Genomic DNA, 21,465 nt, shown 5'->3' on the forward strand with positions numbered 1-21,465 from the left:
TGTAAACAAGATGGCGCGGTTTCCTAGACGGCGTTGATTGTCAACGTAACGTAAAAAAGCGGTGCCGTCATTTGGATGACGGCCGTCATGACGGTGTCGATTTCGTGAACGTTTTATTAGATAGCGGTGACGCCGTTTTGAATAAATGACACGAGATTTGAATAAATGATTCCGTACTACGATTATTTTCCTCTTCTGATGATATTTCATCCTCCAAGTAAATTATAGATGTCATCGATCAATTGTCAGTAGAAAAAGGCGCGAAATTCAAATTTTCTATGGGACGATATCCCCTTCGCGCCTACATTTTTCAAATTTGCCGCTTTGACCTTGGTGGCTGACGGCGTGTTATAACGGCGTGGTACTTTCCACATGTCACCGTAAAGACGGCCGTCTTTTTGCCGCCGCTACATGACGGCCGCTATAAGACGGCACCGCTTTCGAAGGAATCCAAAGCTTAACAGAGTTGTAATTTCATCGCACGTAGCGGTACATATCTCCATAGAAAAAGGTCGTATGCGCACTCAATCCTCCCAGCAAATTGAACCTTATTTGGTAGTCCGTAGCGGCTGGCTACAGCGTCTGCGGGGAGTACTTGGACGGCGGCCGCCGCCGGTGGCCGGGCCGCTGTCAGTTGTTCTTGTCGAAGTTGTGGAACGCCCAGTTGAAGGACGTCATCCAGGTGTTTTTGACGGCCTCGGTGAACTTGAGCTGGAAGTGCTCGATCGCTTTTTCTTCTGATAAGTGTAGTACCTGTTGGAGGAAAGGGGGTGTTGAGTTTTACGTCTAAGGGTTAACCAACCGGTTTTTAGGGTTCCGTAGCCAAATGGCAAAAAACGGAACCCTTATAGATTCGTCATGTCTGTCTGTCTGTCCGTCTGTCCGTCTGTCTGTCCGTCCGTATGTCACAGCCACTTTTCTCCGAAACTATAAGAACTATACTGTTGAAACTTGGTAAGTAGATGTTGTAATGTGGTGAATGTCCACTTTTAGTGTTTAGCAGTAACGCTTTGGTTTACTGCGACATAAACGCATATTGCTTGTGTCAGCGCAACCTAACGTGTATAAAACAATAGGCATTTAGAGAATAAACGTTCAGAATGTTCTTATACTAGCACACATAAGGTGTTTAACTTCCACTAACTCCTCACCCGACTCTACTCGTCAATATACTTGCCATAGAAGAAACTTATAATATTTGATGGCGATCCTGCCATTCTTGAACATTCTTCATTGATTCTGTGAACCGCATTAAGATTTTCACACAAAAATAGAAAAAAAAATCATCAAACCCATACGTCTATGGATAGGTCTTCAAAAATGATATTGAGGTTTCTAATATCATTTTTTTCTAAACTGAATAGTTTGCGCGAGAGACACTTCCAAAGTGGTAAAATGTGTGTCCCCCCCCCTGTAACTTCTAAAATAAGAGAATGATAAAACTAAAAAAAATATATGATGTACATTACCATGTAAACTTCCACCGAAAATTGGTTTGAACGAGATCTAGTAAGTAGTTTTTTTTATACGTCATAAATCGCCTAAATACGGAACCCTTCATGGGCGAGTCCGACTCGCACTTGGCCGCTTTTTTTTTCGATGTGGCGCGCGCACAGCTCTTGTGAGCAAGGACCCCGCCAAGGATACGGGCGAGCCTTGCTCATATGCATATCTGTCGCCAGTTTTCCCTTAGTCGCCTTATACGACACCCACGGGACGAGATGGGGTGGTGCTATTCTATAACCAACCGGTTAACCGGTTATTAAAACTGGAGTTACCATAGTTACCAGTACAATTTGACACTGGGTTAACAGCTTAAGTGCTTAACTCCGGGTTAGTGGGATGGTGCAAGTGGGCCTAAAGGTCTAGCCACAGAATAAATAATAGTACTAAGTACAGAAGACTCACTCTCTAACAAAACGCGTCTGTTACGATCAGCACAGATATGGCCGCTAGGTGACGACAGCGTCACGCGCGGCTTATGGCTTTCCCCAAAATTGGGGCCGAACGGATGTACTTTTAGCTACCTGTAGCAAAGCGACGAAATCGCGGAGTGAGACACGCCTGGTCTAGCTTACGTTTTCGAGGATCTTTTGGGTTGTGAGTGACCAGGATACTTACTAGGGTATCTCGGAGGTACTGCAGGTCCTTCTCAGACTTGAGCTCCGGCAGGCCCGTGGAGATCATCATGGAGAACAGCGACAGGATCAGGTGCCCGTGCCGCCGAAGGATTTTGAACGCCTGCAAACAACGAATATTAACGTATTGCCACAGAATAAATAATAGTACTAGGTACAGAAGATTCACTCTGTAAAGCTTTGGTTTCCTCCGAAAGCGGTGAATGACGTCACTAGAACGGTGGCTATGTAAACCAAATGGCGCGGTTTCCTAGAGGGCGGTGATTGACACCGTAACGTCAGAAAGCGGTGCCGCTATTTGCATGACGGCCGTCATGACGGTGTCGATAGTTTCGTGAACGTTTTATTAGATAGCGGTGAAGCCATTTTGTACTAAAATCTCAAATGCACCTTCTGTAGCACGAGATTTGAATAAATGATCTTCCGTACTACGATTATTTTCCTGTCCTAATGATATTTCATCCTCCAAGTAAATTATTAAAGCTAAATCAAGGTCGTCCATTTTCTCTCCTGGATACGTTTCGTTTGACCTTGGTGGCTGACGGTGTGTTATGACGCCGTGGTACTTTCCACATGTCGTCACCGTAAAGACGGCCGACTTTTTGCGGCCGCTATATGACGGCACCGCTTTCGGAGGAAACCAAAGCTTAACAAAACGCGTCTGTTACGATTAGGACAGATATGACCGCTAGGTGGCGCAAGCGCCACGCGCGGCTTATGGCTAGCCACCAAAATTGGTGTGGGACGTATGTACTTTTAGGTACCTACTTGTTGCGACGCGACGAAATCGCGGAGTGAGCCACGCCTGGTATTGGCGGCTGATTCTGGTAATTGAGCATGTGCAAAGTGTGGTCACCCAATACTGGCATTTCATTAGCTGGTAAATTAAACTTTGCTGTTTTATCTCTAAAACTCCCGATTGTCAACTGCTTCTAGCTACAGGCTAGGTTAGACACAACTCTCTATAAGTATGAATTGACCAGTTTATGTATATCAATGTATGACACAGGCAACTTACCCACAGTAAAATCTTTCACTCGGATCCCGCGTCAGCGTGACAAATTGTCGTATTTTGTGCAAGGTTTTATTGCAGGTAATTGTATAGCCTCTAGAGTCCCAAAGGCCCTTAAGGCCGTGCATCGAAAAATAACAGGATCTTAGAAACGTGGCAGTGGCTAGCCCCGGAAACAAACAGTAGTGATTTTCGGATATATGTTTCTTGACTATATGATAAGTGATTTCGTAGTAGTCGAAACACGAATGCTTAAAATTTTCTCGATAGAAAATAAATCCAAACTTACGTGTTCATTTTTCGGTTTTAGCTTCGTGCAACTAGAAAACACATCCATATCCAGCACAATCCACCTTACAGCAAAGGTTTTCATCTCATCTTAACTTTCAAAGAACTAAATATTAACTTATTATCCTTTACCGATGGATTTATTATCGATTTTTGATTTTATGAATTCAACAGCAAACGCCCATTTTACGCAGTTCGGTTTCTCTTTCTGTCATGCGTCAAAGTCATAAATGCATCCTTTATGCCAGTAATGTTAGATGGCCGTCGTGCCTCAAAGAGGTAAGACCTATGTCACTTCGCGCAGCGCTCTGAATTACGTAAAATTTTAATATCCAATAAACGTTGAGTCGTAACTCCATTGAGTAGTAACGGAATCGGAGGTAAACCTATGATGGTGCCTTCTTACAGGCCTATACGTTACGCATGTGTGCGTGTTTGCTTAGCTACGTCATGCTACGTCGAAATCTATACTCTTTGTCAGTTACCGTTGTAGGTATAGGTTAGGAAATTTCGACAGATATGGAAATGTATCGGTAGCTGTTTGGTAGGTATTTAGCCATCAGAATCTAACCGTAACTTTTTGCTTTATTTTTGTTTGAAAATAAAATATCTATAAGAATATATTTTTTGCTTTTTTCTATTGTAATGATAAAAATAAATCTAGTATTTTTCATGCTCAAATAATTTAAAATAATTGAATAAATATTAAAAACTAATAGATATTATTCGTTTTAATTATTATATTATTAAGTTTGAATAAAATATTTTATTTCAATAATACGAAAAGTTATTATATTTAAGTACCACTAAAAAAGGTCCCTACTTACAAAAACTCACTTGCACGGGCCGGGGTTCGAACCCGTGACCTCCGGTTTGAAAGTCGCACGCCACTACAATTTCACATAAGTAATTTACAATGACATGATACCGTGGAAAAAGTGAATATTACAATGTACTGTGTTACTATCATTTTATAGTTTATTTTGGCTTGACAAGGAGGAATGAGAAAAACGTGCAGAGCGAGAGGATTAAATCTCTCTGTCCCTTTCTTAAAGTAGCCAATCCTAATTATGACATCTGTTTTGATATAATTTTCTTTGAACATAATTTGTCGATGTTCTTTTTTATATCATCGAGAAAGATTTTTATTAAAAAAATTTGTTGAATTTATATGTTTTATTTATGTTTTTTTGGCATAAATTTCATTACTTTTGACAAATTTTGATTGTGATGACAAACGATTTGATGTGATGTGTGAAACGAACCATGTGATCAACGATTTATCTAATAAAACTTCATTTAGTCGAAAAAAATAGTTGTCTACTACCGGGTGGAAAAAAATTATGGGCCCTGGAGGGAAAGTGCCTTAAACCTTAAGTTTGCTCATTTTACTTAAATGAAATTATTGTTTTTTAAAGAAACAACTGCATTCAAAGATTTTTGAAGTGAAAACTTCTTTAGCGGCGCTAGGCACTTTTTGAGGTGGGGAAAAAATGATAAACTCGAGACAGCGTAAGGCGATCATGTGACCGTAAGGTTTAGATGGCATTTAAATCAATAAAAACTCAATGACATTACATGAAAAAGGTTATAATCTTGTACGGGCTGAAATACGAGGATCTCACAGTATTATAACTTTATATCACTCAAATATAATTCAATAAAGCTACATCTTGATGAAATCGCTAATAAAAGTGAACTCTAGTACTGGTGAATAAAACTCAAAATATCATGACCAAATATATTTAGATGCGAGGTCTGCAAGGTAACTTTACAATTTCTATTCGAATTTTAAACAATTAACGCTATAAATTTGAATTTCGAATTTTAAACAAGCTCACTGACCAGCAATTTCGGAACCAAAAGTTTTCAATAGAAAGGAGGATGGGTCAATTATACATAGTACTGCAGACATTTTGGACTAGTCATTGAGTTTTCACTTCTGTCGGCACTCCCGGAATGCAACACGTTGTTTTTTTTTTTAAATTCGCTTAGTCGCGCCCGGGAATCGAACCTACTTTTTCCACACTGTATAAAAGAACACAAATGCTTTTCTTCTGGTAACTTAAATGTTCTATCTATCTTGGTGATATGTCAATGCAATCAAATAATCTGAAAAAATAATAATAACCCAATTTATGAATTCCGTTCCTTCAGAAAAATGCGAAATGTACGTACAATTTTTAGGGATATCGTACTTTTCCCAGAGACAAATTTAGTTGGCTAAGAAACATTTTCACTGATTTGGGGTCTGTACTAAAAATCTAACATAATATGATAAGGACTTAATCGTTTTAAGCTCAAGAGTGAGTTTTCCTAAAGCTTTTTCTAAAAATTATGTCTTTATTAACGTTAGGAGTGCACTGCAGCATGTCAAATGTATGCCAAAATGTCAAGGGAGAGAACAATAAATTAAGTTTAAATTCCACTTCCACTCATCAGCAAAGTGATATAAGTATATCAGCAGTTTAAAGTTATTTTATATTACAAAATTAGCGCATCAAAAAAATCAAAGTGCATAGAAAAAAAGTCTCCTGAGTCATAATAAAATTGATGTCTCTTGGGTCACCAGAAAAGTCACCAGGGAGAACGATGACCCAAATCAGATTTAAAAGAAAATGTAAATTTTGTGTACTACCTACGAACATTTTTCAAAAAACTATGTTTTTATAACATATTAGACCCAGGATAGATCTAATACCTCTTTTTTAGGTTCACCTTGCCTTCGTTGCGATATGTTTGGTAAGTCAGGAGACTTAAAAAATGAGCCATGATTTTGGGACATATTAACAAATATTTTTTGAATATATATTAATTTTAGCGGACTTTAATAATTTACCAGTTAAATTAGATGTAAATACCTTTTTAGTTAATCGTTAATATGATATATTAGTAGCAGTAAAACACTTTATTGTACAAAAAGACACATAAAACATGAAAAAACACACATCCTTCGTATATGGTAGAATATATTTTTCACACTTATAAGTAAAAACCAAAACCGATACGCGATTGGGAGACGCTCTTTTTGTATGGGATAAAAAAAAATTCTCCTGGATCACCAAGAAAAATCGACATATTAAAATAATTCAGTTCGTTTTTAAGTTCTAGTCACATTGACTTTTTGGTGATTGATGATCATGATTTGAAAAACATGATTTTCTATTTTGTTGCGATCGACCCGGGTAATAAAAATACGGCGAATTTGAACTTTTGTTTGTTGTCGTTGTAAAATGTATTAAAAAATAATGTAGGCACCCCTGACAATTGAAATTCAAAATTATCCAGAAAAAGCGGCCAAGTGCGAGTCGGACTCGCCCATGAAGGGTTCCGTATTTAGGGGATTTATGACGTATTAAAAAAAACTACTTACTAGATCTTGTTCAAACCAATTTTCGGTGGAAGTTTGCATGGTAATGTACATCATATATTTTTTTTAGTTTTATCATTCTCTTATTTTAGAAGTTACAGGGGGGGGGGGACACACACATTTTACCAATTTGGAAGTGTCTCTCGCGCAAACTATTCAGTTTAGAATAAAATGATGTTAGAAATCTCAATATCATTTTTGAAGACCTATCCATAGATACCCCACACGTATGGGTTTGATGAAAAAAAAAATTTTTAAGTTTCAGTTGTTCTAAGTATGGGGAACCCCCAAAAAAAATTTTTTTTTTTCTATTTTTGTGTGAAAATATAATGCGGTTCACAGAATACATCTACTTACCAAGTTTCAACAGTATAGTTCTTATAGTTTCGGAAAAAAGTGGCTGTGACATACGGACGGACAGACGGACAGACAGACAGACAGACATGACGAATCTATAAGGGTTCCGTTTTTTGCCGTTTGGCTACGGAACCCTAAAAATGAGTGTTTCAAAAAGGCACCCTGTATTCCTTACATACCTAAATAATCTCTTATTCAATAAAACATATAATTACTAAACACTGTGATTTATTTCAAATAAATTCAAATCGATCGGATAAAAGATATTAATACCTACCTATACAATGAATACGAGTACAGTCAGCTGCAATAATGTGTTACACACCGAAGGCCGTTTTGCGGTAGATCGTGTTAGATCTTATTTGTAGAGCCATAAGAGCGTGTCACATATTTTTGCGGCCGTCGAAGAGTAACATATTATTGCAGGTGACTGTACCTATGAAAAATTCGAGGGTTCAAAAGCATTTCAACCAAAGCATTTATAATAATAACGACTATGGACGCCTGCAACCCCAGGGGTATTGTAACCCCATAACAATAAGGTTGAAATTTGCATTTAGTGACCGAAAAGTCAGGTGAGCGTAATCAAGTAAGTAAATCTGTTTTCATCATATTTTATGAAAAATAATCTCTTTTCTGTTCTTGTGCTATTTTCTTATTATCAATAGGTACTCTTAACTTATATGCTATCTACGCTGCTGCTTCTATGCTGTTAACATCTTCCAAAACAACAATAAATATGCAGGTTTATGAATTAATTATTTTATTGTTTGCTATTATGAACAAGTAACAACGCCATCTGTTTCAATTTTTTCCGAATTTAAGTTTCTGGCCGACCGCAGCGACCGCGTATAATGGTAGTTAACTTCTGTAACGTTAGATGGTGCTAAAAGGTAACACAAACTTCACGTGCGGCGCGAAGCGTTTCCATGTGTGCGTGTTAGCGGGGAGGAAAGAACTAGCGGGCGTGGTTTACGAAGCGCCAGACGCGGCTGCAGTAGGCCCTTAAAAGGCTTTATTCCAAAACGTAATTTTGTCTCTAATTAAATAAGTCAAGGTTCCAAATTCAAAAACGAAACGAACGATTCTGGAACTTAGTGTAAGGCCTGAGTGGATGCTCGAGTTAGGCGTGGAGCGGGGCGGGGCGTGCGGCGTGCATGTTAAACAAATGCAAACGTATAGGAGCGGCCTTAGTGCACGCTGCTCAAATCACTTGTGAGCCCGACGCCACGCTGCACGCCCCGCCGAACGCTCCGCATCGAGCGTCCACTCAGGCCTTACACTTACACTTAGGAGGATAGACACCGTGCGTGTTGGAAGGTATGCCACCTCGTGACCGGAATCGAAAACTTTAACATTTAACGTGTCTTTATGTCATTTTGACTTATGTATTTGTGAGAAAGGGATAATTAACATAATCTAATTCAGCGGCATTATCATGGTCGCATTTTTATCACTAGTCATGTCATGCGTCACTTTCGCACTTACATACTTGTTAGTACGTGACAGGTATGATGACAGGGTGATAAAAAACCGACCATATTAGCCCTACAGTCTCGTAAAGTTTAATGAATAAGGGGGTATATGTATAACACTGACAATCCAACCTCTAGACTGAGCTTAGGCCAATTCTTTCATGAAACCGATGCTGCCAAAAATACGGGAGTGCGGGGGGACGAGGTGAGCGAATCCCGTGCCGTGATTGGTCCGTTTAAAGACACGGACCAATCACGGCACGGGATTGACTCGAAGATGGAGTAACGCTACCGTATGTGTGGCAGAGGGGGTAGTGGGACTATGCTATGTCTAGAGCAGTGGTTCCTAACCTGGGGGTAATTACCCCCCTGGGGGTAAAACTGGTATTTTACGGGGGTAATAACTAGTAATAAGCTAACCTAATATAACAATACAACAAACGTACACGTTTTATTTTTTATTACCATTGGGAGGAGGGGTAAAATCAGGTTCCTTAGTTAGTCATAGGGGTAACCGGACTGAAAAGGTTAGGAACCACTGGTCTAGAGGTTGGATTGTCTGTGATGTATAATAAGTGTGTGACCGTTTCGCAGTGTTCCCGGAATATCTTGAAGTGCAGCGGGTCGTTGACGCCGGAGCCGCGCTCGCCCTTGTTGATCACGTGTATGAAGTCGTGCGTGAGGACGAACGGCACGCGCTCGCGCTTGAACCCGAACTTCTGCTTGAAGTGCCCGAGGAAGTGGCCGAAGTCTATGTGGAATAAGGGGGTATATGTATAATAGTTGGTTACCGTTTCGCAGTGTTCCCGGAATATCTTGAAGTGCAGCGGGTCATTGACGCCGGAGCCGCGCTCGCCCTTGTTGATGACGTGTATGAAGTCGTGCGTCAGGACGAACGGCACGCGCTCGCGCTTGAACCCGAACTTCTGCTTGAAGTGCCCGAGGAAGTGACCGAAGTCTATGTGGAATAGCTGTGGAAGAAGGTTCACAATGTACTCTTAGCTTAACACGTTACATTCAGTGCCGAAAACCCGACTATCGGGTATATTATGATTTCGTTGCCAGGCCGGACGACCCGATAGTCGGGATCGTGATACTACGACTGTAGCTTTATATGACGAAATTTTTGTGGCCTGGCGCGGATGTCTTGTTTGGCTGGGTGGCAATGAATGTGTTAACCCTTTCAACGCCCCGCCTGTGAGCGGCGCGCCATCGTGATCCTTGTCGGAATGCACCAAGGTTGATATTGGGCTGTAGCCGAGCGCGTCAGTTGGTGTTTTTCACGGTTTAACCCTTTAGTGTAAGGCCTGAGTGGACGCTCGAAACGGAGCGTTCGGCGGGGCGTGCAGCGTGGCATCGGGCTCACGAGTAATTTGAGCAGCGTGCACTAAGGCCGCTCCTATACGTTTGCATTTGTTTAACATGTACGCCGCACGCCCCGCCCCGCTGCACGCCCAACTCGAGCGTCCACTCAGGCCTTACACTTAGGGTTTGATTATGCTACTTTTAGGCCAAACGCCGTCGTTGTCCACAATAATTACCGTAACGGATGGACAAGTAGCAAAAACGTCGATCAAATAAGACTCAATATCGGTGACGGTCTCGTTTAAACAAAATGCTGCCTCTGAACATCTTTTCGTAAAAATACTTGCTGACACGACAGTTTTGAAAAAGCGCCGTTAAATCGTGTTACCTAGACTGTATCTCAGACTATAAACTAAATATTCTAGTAAGCTTTCATTACCTGTCCGTTCCTTTTGACCATGATGTTGTCTGGATGGCGGTCGGCGATGCCCATGACGTAGGTGGCGACGCAGTAGCCCGCACAGCTCATCGTGAACTCCTCCACTGCCTTATTGAAGCTAGATTCTGACTGGTTATAATCCCGGAGCCATTCTGTGGAAATAAAAAAGTACTTTTCTCAAAAATGGACGGCAAAGTCGACGTTGCCTGTAAAAAAATAGGTCGCGAAGTGCGTAGTTTATGGTCATTCAAAAAATTAAAAAGTTAAAAACATTGCAGTCTCGATTTCGGGACTGCAATGTTGCATACAAATTCCATTATTTAACGAGTTCCAATTTAGGTGTCTCAAATACGTTGGCGTATTTTCAGCAGAAAAATACACGTCTTTTTTTTTAAAGGCGACAAGCAAATATTTTTAATGTTTTTACTTTATTCTGTGAAAATTAGAACGTTGCTTCTGTAAAATATTTCTATGTCTTGCACCATTTTTGAGAAAAGCATTATATATGACTCAGCTGGAAGGCTACTTGCTGGCTTCGGATTCAATTAAACGTACTCCCAAAGTCGTCCGTTTAAAACGAATCCTCAGCCTGCAAGTAGCTACTTCCGAACCTCGACAATAGTGTACTATTACGATATAAATATTATAAGCCAAATGTAAATGTATGATTATGCTTATCTAAACAAATAAGGAATTTATTCTTGTACATACGGAACAGATTGGCCTTGGATATGGTCGAAGCGACGTTGAAATTGGCTTTCGCCTTCTGTATGTTGGCGACAGTCTCCGCCAAATCTACCACCTCAATCATGCCGACCGCGTTGTCCAACGATATACAGTTGTAGGGGTTCAATCTGGAACAAATGATAATCGTTTTTAGGGTTCCGTACCCAAAGGGTAAAAACGGGACCCTATTACTAAGACTCCGCTGTCCGTCCGTCCGTCCGTCCGTCCGTCCGTCTGTCCGTCCGTCCGTCCGTCCGTCCGTCCGTCCGTCCGACCGACCGTCCGTCTGTCACCAGGCTGTATCTCACGAACCGTGATAGCTAGACAGTTGAAATTCTCACAGATGATGTATTTCTGTTGCCGCTATAACAACAAATACTAAAAACAGAATAAAATAAAGATTTAAGTGGGGCTCCCATACAACAAACGTGATTTTTGACCGAAGTTAAGCAACGTCGGGCGGGGTCAGTACTTGGATGGGTGACCGTTTTTTTGCTTGTTTTGCTCTATTTTTAGTTGATGGTGCGGAACCCTCCGTACGCGAAACCGACTCGCACTTGGCCGGTTTTTTTATAATATGGCCTATAAATGTCGGTCTTTTGATAGGCTTGCGTGAGGGTATAGATCCAACACGTAGAGGCCCTTTGGAGAGCTTTAATGTCAATGTTCCCAGAGATGACAAAAGCTTCACAAGAATCTATTTGGCCCCGAAAGGTACTGTCGCTACAATCATGGTCGTGCTTTCGTAGATTTCTGGTACCTACAAGTTGATCTCGATAAATGAAGTATAGAATATGACCATGTGACCGCCCGTGCGATGAAAAATTACTAGAATATGAACATGCGACTGTCATACAATATTGCGAATTTTGCGTTATAAATTCTACCACTATAAATTTTGTCGCGTTACCCAAGCTATTTGAAAAATAGTATAGTAGCGACACAGACAAGACATCCTCTAGAAATCTAGACTGAGCATAGTAGCGCTACCCCCTCTGCCACAAATATACGGTAGTTTTACTCCATCTTCGAGTGTCTTTGTGTGACGTCCGTGTCTTTGAACGGACCAATCACGGCACGGGACGCGCTCACCTCGTCCCCGCACCCCAGTATTTTTGGTAGCATCGGTTTCATGAAATAATAAATAATAAATAATAAATAAATAAATAAATAAATATTATAGGGACATTCTTACACAAATTGACTAAGCCCCACGGTAAGCTCAAGAAGGCTTGTGTTGTGGGTACTCAGACAACGATATATATAATATATATAAATACTTAAATACATAGAAAACAACCATGACTCAGGAACAAATATCTGTATCATCATACAAATAAATGCCCTTACCAGGATTCGAACCCGGGACCATCGGCTTCATAGGCAGGGTCACTACCCACTAGGCCAGACCGGTCGTCAAAATAATTGCTCTAAACTCCGTCTAGAGGATTCCTAGTCTATGAGTAGCGATGAAGGCTCACCGGAAATCGTATCCCTCGTTCTTCCACAGACTGTCCATGATCCTGAGCATCTGCAGCGTGAACATGTCCTGTCGCAGGTCGTCGCCGATCTTGAGGATGATCCGGATATCCGGCCCGCACGACTCGATGTTCTCGAACTCGAGCTGCAGGGGCCGCATCTTGCTGTCCATCACTTTGCACTTCTCCGGTCTGGGTACAAGGGATCGTTTTAATTCGGTACAATTGGGTATTTGACTGTATATAAAATGAAATATTTCACACCATGCATGAAATAAAACATCAGATGTTAGTAGAAAAACATAGATAGCAGTTATTTTTAAACACAAGTTCTACCTAATTAATACCTTTACACCAGGGATGTTGCGAATATCCGCATCCGCAACCGCGGAACTTCCGCATTATTTTCAACATCCGCATCCGCATCCGCATAAAATCGATGCGGATTTAATGCGGATGCGGATGTGGAACGTCTTAGCATCGGCGTAAGTGCTAGACTGCTAGGTAATTTAGTCATTAACCAAAAAAACCTATTAGAAATGAGCAATCAAGCGTGAGTGGGACTTAATGTACGGAACCCTTGGAACGCGAGTCCTACTCGCAATTGGCCGGTTTTTTTAAATAAAAATTACTAAAATGTAATATTTGACGTTTTTTATGGTACTATCTTGAAATCCGCATCCGCATCCGCATTCGCGGATGTGACCCTTTAAAAATCCGCATCCGCATCCGCGTCCGCGGATGTCAAAAAACCGGCATCCGCAACATCCCTGCTTTAAACGAGCAATTCTTGTATATTTATTTATTTATCTATCTAATACCTTTAAACGAGCAATTCTTGTTTATTTATTTATATATATATTTCGGGGATCTCGGAAACGGCTCTAACGATTTCGATGAAATTCGAGGTAAAGGATTATTCTCTACATCTGTAATATGTACTAACCTGACAGATTTGCACACGAAGCTGGGGTTGAGCGGCGACACGAAGTTGCAGAGCGTCTCGCGGCAGTGCTCCTCTTGCAGCAGCGACAATATGGCGGCTCGCGCTTTGTTTATGCTCTCTTTGTTGCGCTTGCGCACCATATTGTTCAGCCCTGTTAATAAATAAATGTTATGGAACAAACTTACACATAGGCATTATATTTAATTACACAAACGGATCTACCGCGATATAATTTAATTGTTTTTACCTTTCGCGGTAGACCCGTTTGTGTAATTAAATATGTGTACAAAACGCGAGAGTTTAAAGTGTTACATAGGTATTATATATAAAAAATCGTGAAGATTGTCCACGGATATTTACCAGTTGCTCTTCGGCGAAAGAAAACGTAAGGAAACTGGACCTTAGTACCAATAAAGCCTTATTTCACTCCTGGAGTGGAAAATCAGATAGCAGTCACCAATTACAATACGGAGAGGATCTTAAGTGATGGTCATGGGTCTCTATTGTTTCCCAAATAGTTTTAAGCCATACAATACAATACAAATACTCTTTATTGTACACCTCATTACAGAAAACAATACGGATAATACAGGAAGAAGAGGTTAAACAACAGGCGGTCTTATCGCTAAAAAGCGATCTCTTCCAGACAACCTTTAGGTAGCCAAGCCATAATGTATTGTTTGCCCGAATTTTCGTTAGTCATAATTCATTTGGTTCAGAAACGCGTCACTTTTCAGGATTGCCATAAAACAAACCTAACCTATCTATAGGATAACCTAACGAAAATCCTGAAATGTTAACGGTTTCAGTTTTAATAATATGACATATAATACATTATGACTTAAAACTTTATGGGAAACAACGGGACCCCGATGGTCACACCTGACCCATGGTCTGGTCTATCGTAAAATAGTTCACTGTTGGGCTCATAGAAGGTAGAATCCTATAGAAGTGGTATACGCGTGCCTCCGTGAGGGACAAAACATAGGCAATGCGACACTATGATTGATCGAATTTATTTGTTGCCCACCATAATCCATACTAATTTATGGTGGGGAATTAAAAAAATGTGAGACTTTGACAAGGACAACAATAATAGCGCTTTCGCTGCTACTCCTACTGAAAGATACATAAACTATCCCGTTCGGTCACTTCCCCCACCCCTCATTGCCGATCCAGTTAAAATACTAGATTCATGGTTGGGCATCACATGACCATTCCTTGTAAAAATACTCTGAGGAAGCCTTTGTCCAGCAATGGCCAATGTTCGGTTGATGTAATGATGACTATATTGTTGAGAATACTTAGAAATTCCAAAACGACATTTCTGTTCTCAGTTCCGAAGGCTACGTGCAAATCATTAACTTTCCGTAGCGTATCTTAGTAGTCTCTCTCTATCACACTTCCTAGTGCGACAGTGACAGTTGCGTTTCGTTCGCTACGGAGCGTTAAGACGAAACAGGAGCTGAGATTTAAATATTTTAGGTAAATATACCCGTCTCGCTAACGGAAGCGGCTCCTAAAACTAGTGCGATAAGGACAAGGCGAAAAATCCTGCGTAAAAATCTCAAAAATCGAGGTTTCGTACTCGACTGTTTCCTCCTCCAAAACTTAACCAATCGTAACCATATTTGGAAATCTAAATGGTTATGAAATTATCTGTGTCGGACCGTTTTGCTTTTTTGGCTAATTGATATCAGTTTTGAATACCACGCCTCTCATTGCGGCATAGTCAATTAGGCAATTTTGGCCATTTTTGAAGGCCTTTAAAAAACAAAAATATCAAAAAAAGCAAAACGGTCCGACACAGATATTGACAATATTAATCTGTGTTGAAAAAATCATAGCTCTAACTTCAAGACCCACGGAGGAAACAGTCGAGTACGTTTGTATGGAGAAATGACCACTCCTGTTGACTCTAGTCTGATGGTACTTACACTTGAGTTTGTCCAAACAGCTGATCTGTCGTAGCAACGTGTCCACGTGGTCTTGGCTGCCGCGACAGTACGCTTCGAGGACCAATCCGAATCGTATTGATACCGATGATACGTGCATCTCCGACCTGAGGTAACAGGATATTGAACATTAAACAAGCAACAACGGTTGCACTCCGGGAGTGCCGATAGAAGTGAAAACTCACTTCACTATGTTACCGACGCCCGGTAACACGATACATACGTTTAGCGGAGGTATTTTATTTATTTATTATATATTATTATCATTCTCAAATAAGATCACACTTTTTCATTGACATGTTTATTTACATACTGCTGATTTGACATGTTTATTTGCTGATTTGATGACAACGTCAAATTATTTGAACATAGGTAGAGTCTTGAAAAGGAGTCCGCAACATTAAGTTATAACATTGAGTTTTTCTTTATTAATTTAAATGCCATTTAAATGATGAGTGGCCACCTTACAGGGCTTACGGTCACGTGATCGCCTTACGCCCCTTACGGTCACGTGATCGCCTTACGCTGTCTCGAGTGTACCATTTTTTCCCCACCTCAAAAAGTGCCCAGCGCCGCTAAAGAAGTTTTCACTTCAAAAATAAAGTTAGCATGGGAATTGTTTATTACGGTCACAGTAAAAATTAGAAGAATGTTATTGTTTGGATTGGACATGGTGGTCATAGTTCGAAAACAAAGGTAATTTTGGTTCCATCTATGGAGCCAGGGTGTTTCAAAGAATATTTAAAATATTTAAGAGTTAATTAAGTAATTGTGATTAAGTGTCAATTCAAAATATGAGCAGGTTCATAATCGAGCTTATCTGTTTACAGAAATTGTGCAAATTGGATCCAAGAATCACAAACATAAACACTTGTATAAAATCTGGTAACCTGTCGTTTCCCACGATATGACGTCACCCATAAGCGTTCTGGCTCAAATATGAGCCGCTGGGAGCTGACAGATTAATCGAGGTAAAATGGCATGTAATGGGAGGTATTCTGACTTACCTTAAATGCCAGAAGAGGTAGTGTCCGATGGTCATGTTGTTGAAGGCGCGCTGCAGGAGGAACAGAGACAGGTCGCACATCAGGTACGACTCGTGTTTCAACGCTTGCACGAGTTGTAACAGGTACAGAAGGAGTTCTTCGTCCCTGTAAATAAATAGAAATTAGTACAATCAACAGTATTACATAGTATAATGCTGGTGAACAAGTCATTTCTAAAGAAAATTTGGAAATTCAGAAATGTTAATTGTGTCTAGGAACGTACTAAATGCCATTAGGAGCGGCATTCGAACTAAACACATTGGCCTTTCTTTCATATCACTGAGTGCATGTACCCGAGGGCCACAGAACCCAATTTTGTCATTTGTTTCAACCAATGTATAGATAGGGATCCGCGTCAGAATCGAGCGTGCATATTTGGAGCGTATATGGGCTCGAAAAATCGAGAACTCGCATGCGAGTTTGATTACATTGCGTCGTTTGATCGGTCGGCTGAATTGATGTAACCTCAATGATCCGCAACGTATCCAAAATCGTATACGAGTTCGCGCACCGGTCTAAATGAGCCCTATGTTTCGTGACCAAGGCGATATTTGAGTGTCGCTCTAGTTCGAGTCTCACCCCACTCTCAAGTGGACAGTTTGGACAGTAGCAGGTGTCACATTGCATGGAAAAGACTAACATTTTTAGGGTTCCGTAGCCAAATGGCAAAAAACGAAACCCTTATGAATTCGTCATGTTTATCTGTCTGTCTGTCCGTCCGTCCGTATGTCACAGCCACTTTTTTCCGAAACTATAAGAACTATATATACTGTCGAAACTTGGTAAGTAGATGTATTCTGTGAACCGCATTAAGATTTTCACACAAAAATAGAAAAATAAAACAATAAATTTTGGGGGTTTCCTATACTTAGAACTGAAACTCAAAAAAATTTTTTTATCAAACCCATACGTGTGGGGTATCAATGGATAGGTCTTCAAAAATGATATTGAGGTTTCTCATATCATTTTTTTCTAAACTGAATAGTTTGCGCGAGAGACACTTCCAAAGTGGTAAACTCCTCACTTGACATAATTATGGCATAATATTTTGGGGAAATTCGGTAAACGTTGAATCGACATTCATTCTTCAAAAAAGATGCATGCGTATAATATTTAAGCTTTGGCATCTGGAATCTCCTAGAGAAGTTTTTAAAGGCAATGAAATATTAACTCATGTATCTATATTTTGGAAATTTGTGTATTGGTTAAGGAACAAAATGACATATTTATTAAAAAAAGTGACTCCAAAAATAATATAAGATCGCAATATAAATATGATGTTTGTACAGTTAGGTCGTCTAGCTTTATACTAAGCAAGAGCACATATGTCTCAGGTATAAAAATATTTAATCACTTGCCTGAATATATTAAGGCCCAAGAGGGGATTAGATTTAAAAACAAGCTCAAGAAATGGCTGTTAACAAAAAGTTTCTATAATTTAAATGAATATTTTATGTACATAGACAATGAATCGTTATGATGTTATGTTATTGTTATTTGCATGCACTAGGTTAGTTGATAATTGTACGCCCGAAATGGGCAAGCTGGTGGACTTTTGTGATATTTATAAGATCTATGTACCAGCTTTGACAATAAAGAAATCTTATCTTATCTTAAAATGTGTGCCCCCCCCCCCCCCCCGTAACTTCTAAAATAAGAGAAAGATAAAACTAAAAAATATATATGATGTACATTACCATGCAAACTTCCACCGAAAATTGGTTTGAACGAGATCTAATAAGTAGTTTTTTTTAGTCATAAATCCCCTAAATACGGAACACTTCATGGGCGAGTCCGACTCGCACTTGGCTTCTTTTTTATAATTGTGTAGGTACTGACGTGATCTTGGCGAGGCACTTGACGGCGAAGCTTCGGACGGCCGCGTCGGCGTACGCGTAGTCGAGCAGCTCGAGAGCGGACTCGACGGGCAGCATGGGCCACTCGGACATCATGTGCACCACGCTGGCCGAGTCCGCCTGCTAGCAGCTTGGTCAGCAGGTGGGGTGCGGTGTCGCGGAAGTGTTTTATAATTGTGTAGGTACTGACGTGATCTTGGCGAGGCACTTGACGGCGAAGCTTCGGACGGCCGCGTCGGCGTACGCGTAGTCGAGCAGTTCTAGCGCGGACTCGACGGGCAGCATGGGCCACTCGGACATCATGTGCACCACGCTGGCCGAGTCCGCCTGCTAGCAGCTTGGTCAGCAGGTGGGGTGCGGTGTCGCGGAAGTGTTTTATAATTGTGTAGGTACTGACGTGATCTTGGCGAGGCACTTGACGGCGAAGCTTCGGACGGCCGCGTCGGCGTACGCGTAGTCGAGCAGTTCTAGCGCGGACTCGACGGGCAGCATGGGCCACTCGGACATCATGTGCACCACGCTGGCCGAGTCCGCCTGCTAGCAGCTTGGTCAGCAGGTGGGGTGCGGTGTCGCGGAAGTGTTTTATAATTGTGTAGGTACTGACGTGATCTTGGCGAGGCACTTGACGGCGAAGCTTCGGACGGCCGCGTCGGCATACGCGTAGTCGAGCAGCTCGAGAGCGGACTCGACGGGCAGCATGGGCCACTCGGACATCATGTACACCACGCTGGCCGAGTCCGCCTGCTCGCCCCACTCCACGCACGCCAGCAGCTTGGTCAGCAGGTGGGGTGCGGTGTCGCGGAAGTGTTTTATAATTGTATAGGTACTGACGTGATCTTGGCGAGGCACTTGACGGCGAAGCTCCGTACGGCCGCGTCGGCATACGCGTAGTCGAGCAGCTCGAGAGCGGACTCGACGGGCAGCATGGGCCACTCCGACATCATGTACACCACGCTGGCCGAGTCCGCCTGCTCGCCCCACTCCACGCACGCCAGCAGCTTGGTCAGCAGGTGGGGTGCGGTGTCGCGGAACTGTTTTCTGAGGATAAATCATACAAAAAGTTAAGAGCCAACAGGAGTGGTCATTTCTCCATACAAACGTACTCGACTGTTTCCTCCGTGGGTTTTGAAGCTAGAGCAATGATTTTTTCAACACAGATTAATATTGTCAATATCTGTGTCGGACCGTTTTGCTTTTTTTGATATTTTTGTTTTTTAAGGCGCTAGAGCCCTTCAAAAATGGCCAAAATGGCCTAATTGACTATGCCGCAATGAGAGGCGCGCTATTCAAAACTTATATCAATCAGCCAAGAAAGCAAAACGGTCCGACACAGATAATGTCATAATCATTTAGATTTCCAAATTTGGTTACGATTGGTTAAGTTTTGGAGGAGGAAACAGTCGAGTACGAAACCTCGATTTTTGAGATTTTTACGCAGGATTTTTCGCCTTGTCCTTATCGCACTAGTTTTAGGAGCCGCTTCCGTTAGCGAGACGGGTATATTTACCTAAAATATTTTAATCTCAGCTCCTGTTGGCTCTTAATATTTTTCCCTTATATTATACCTAAGAACTGATGTAAAAAAGTAATGAAATAAATGCATTTGTATTTGTATAATGTAGGCCAGGGGTCACCAATTAGTTTCTTCAGGGGTCCGTTTCTCCTTGAGTTTTTTAAATAAACAAGAAATAAAATAGGTCGGCGGTCCGGATGCGGAGCGCGGTCCGCCATTTGGTGACCCCTGATGTAGGCATACACTTGACAATGCCAAAAACTGCTGTCCTGAGAAACACTGAAGTAAAAAACTTAGCGAAGTCTCATTTCTTCAGAACGATATCAACTATTTGATTTAAATTAATTAGGTACATCACCATAATCATTTATATGTCTTACTGTACACACCATAGTGGTTTTGCACAGATTATTTTTTTATCTTAGCAATAGGGTTTTGTTACGTTATATGACTCATGCCGGACGTTACATTGTCAAACGTCACTCCCCATATTAAAGTGTCATTCAATAGAACTTGCTAACTATGTAAACAAAAGTTACTAGTAAATTGACATTCAGTGTCAATTTTAGTATGGCGGTTTGTTTACATAGTTAGCAACTTCTATTGAATGACATTTTATATTATAATATCATATTACCCTATGGGGCTATTCATAAATTACGTCATTTCAAATGGGGGGGTGGTCTGGACATCGGATGATGGTAGCATGACGTAGGAGGAAACGGGGTCATTCGAAGCATGATTTTTGGATGATTTTAGGGGGGGGGGGGTTGTCAAAAATCGTCAAAAATAGATGACGTAATTTATGAACAGCCCCTACAGAGAAATGAAGTTTCCACCACACCAACTGGTAAAGACTATCTTGATTGATATCAATATCTAAACTGATAGGAAAGTTGCATTTTATTATCTAAGAATATTTTACGTAAAACATGTATAGCTGGTCAACCAAATCTTGCCAGTAAAAAAAGGCGCGAAATTCAAATTTTCTATGGGACGATATCCCTTCGCGCCTACATTTTTCAAATTTGCCGCCTTTTTTTACTGTCAAGATCTGGTTGACCAAGTATAACTATTATTTCTTTATCAAAAAAAATACTCGTACTTTTAGAGCCTGGAATGGAAGCACGGCTTGACTCGGTAATATTTTTGGTATCTATTACAATTTCCCAAGAAACATTGTTTTGTTTTTGCTATTTTATTATTATTATAAATGGGCTTACTCATGGCCACAGACTAGCCGAGGCGAAGACGTGGCCTACGATGGAGCTCGCCCAGAAGGTGCCTGTTCACCCTTGATTTGAAGGTTGCCGGGTTATATGAGCTCGGAAATATAGACGCCGGCAAGGAATCCCATTCCTGTATTTCCTGTATTCGACGGGATACTGTGCGAGTACTGACCTGGAAGCCCAGATGTCCTTCTCTAGTTCGTGCATCTCGTACAGCGGGTCCTTGTACGGCGGCGAGTCCAGATCTCGCGCTAGCCGCGCCACCACCTCCGGCGAGCCGTTCTCGGGGAACTCGGCGCGTTCTCGCACCGCGTCGGACGACGGTGTTCGAG

At 41.3% G+C, this 21,465-nt stretch overlaps 1 protein-coding gene across 1 annotated transcript in view; it reads right to left on the bottom strand.

The window, feature by feature from the left end:
• Positions 1-490: 490 nt before the first annotated feature.
• LOC134648974 (phosphatidylinositol 4,5-bisphosphate 3-kinase catalytic subunit delta isoform) overlaps positions 491-21,465 on the bottom strand; it is a 50,409-nt gene continuing 29,434 nt past the window's right edge. The window contains exons 10-19 of the mRNA XM_063503645.1: positions 19,223-19,429; positions 16,497-16,640; positions 15,472-15,596; positions 13,535-13,685; positions 12,592-12,780; positions 11,096-11,238; positions 10,385-10,536; positions 9,432-9,611; positions 2,122-2,241; positions 491-753 (exon numbers count right to left, since the gene is read on the bottom strand). Coding sequence (XP_063359715.1) covers positions 631-753; positions 2,122-2,241; positions 9,432-9,611; positions 10,385-10,536; positions 11,096-11,238; positions 12,592-12,780; positions 13,535-13,685; positions 15,472-15,596; positions 16,497-16,640; positions 19,223-19,429 — 1,534 coding nt within the window. The 3' untranslated portion in view covers positions 491-630. The remainder of the gene's footprint in view (positions 754-2,121; positions 2,242-9,431; positions 9,612-10,384; positions 10,537-11,095; positions 11,239-12,591; positions 12,781-13,534; positions 13,686-15,471; positions 15,597-16,496; positions 16,641-19,222; positions 19,430-21,465) is intronic.

Source organism: Cydia amplana, chromosome 6 (genome assembly GCF_948474715.1).
Source record: "Cydia amplana chromosome 6, ilCydAmpl1.1, whole genome shotgun sequence".
Taxonomy (NCBI): Eukaryota; Metazoa; Arthropoda; class Insecta; order Lepidoptera; family Tortricidae; genus Cydia; species Cydia amplana.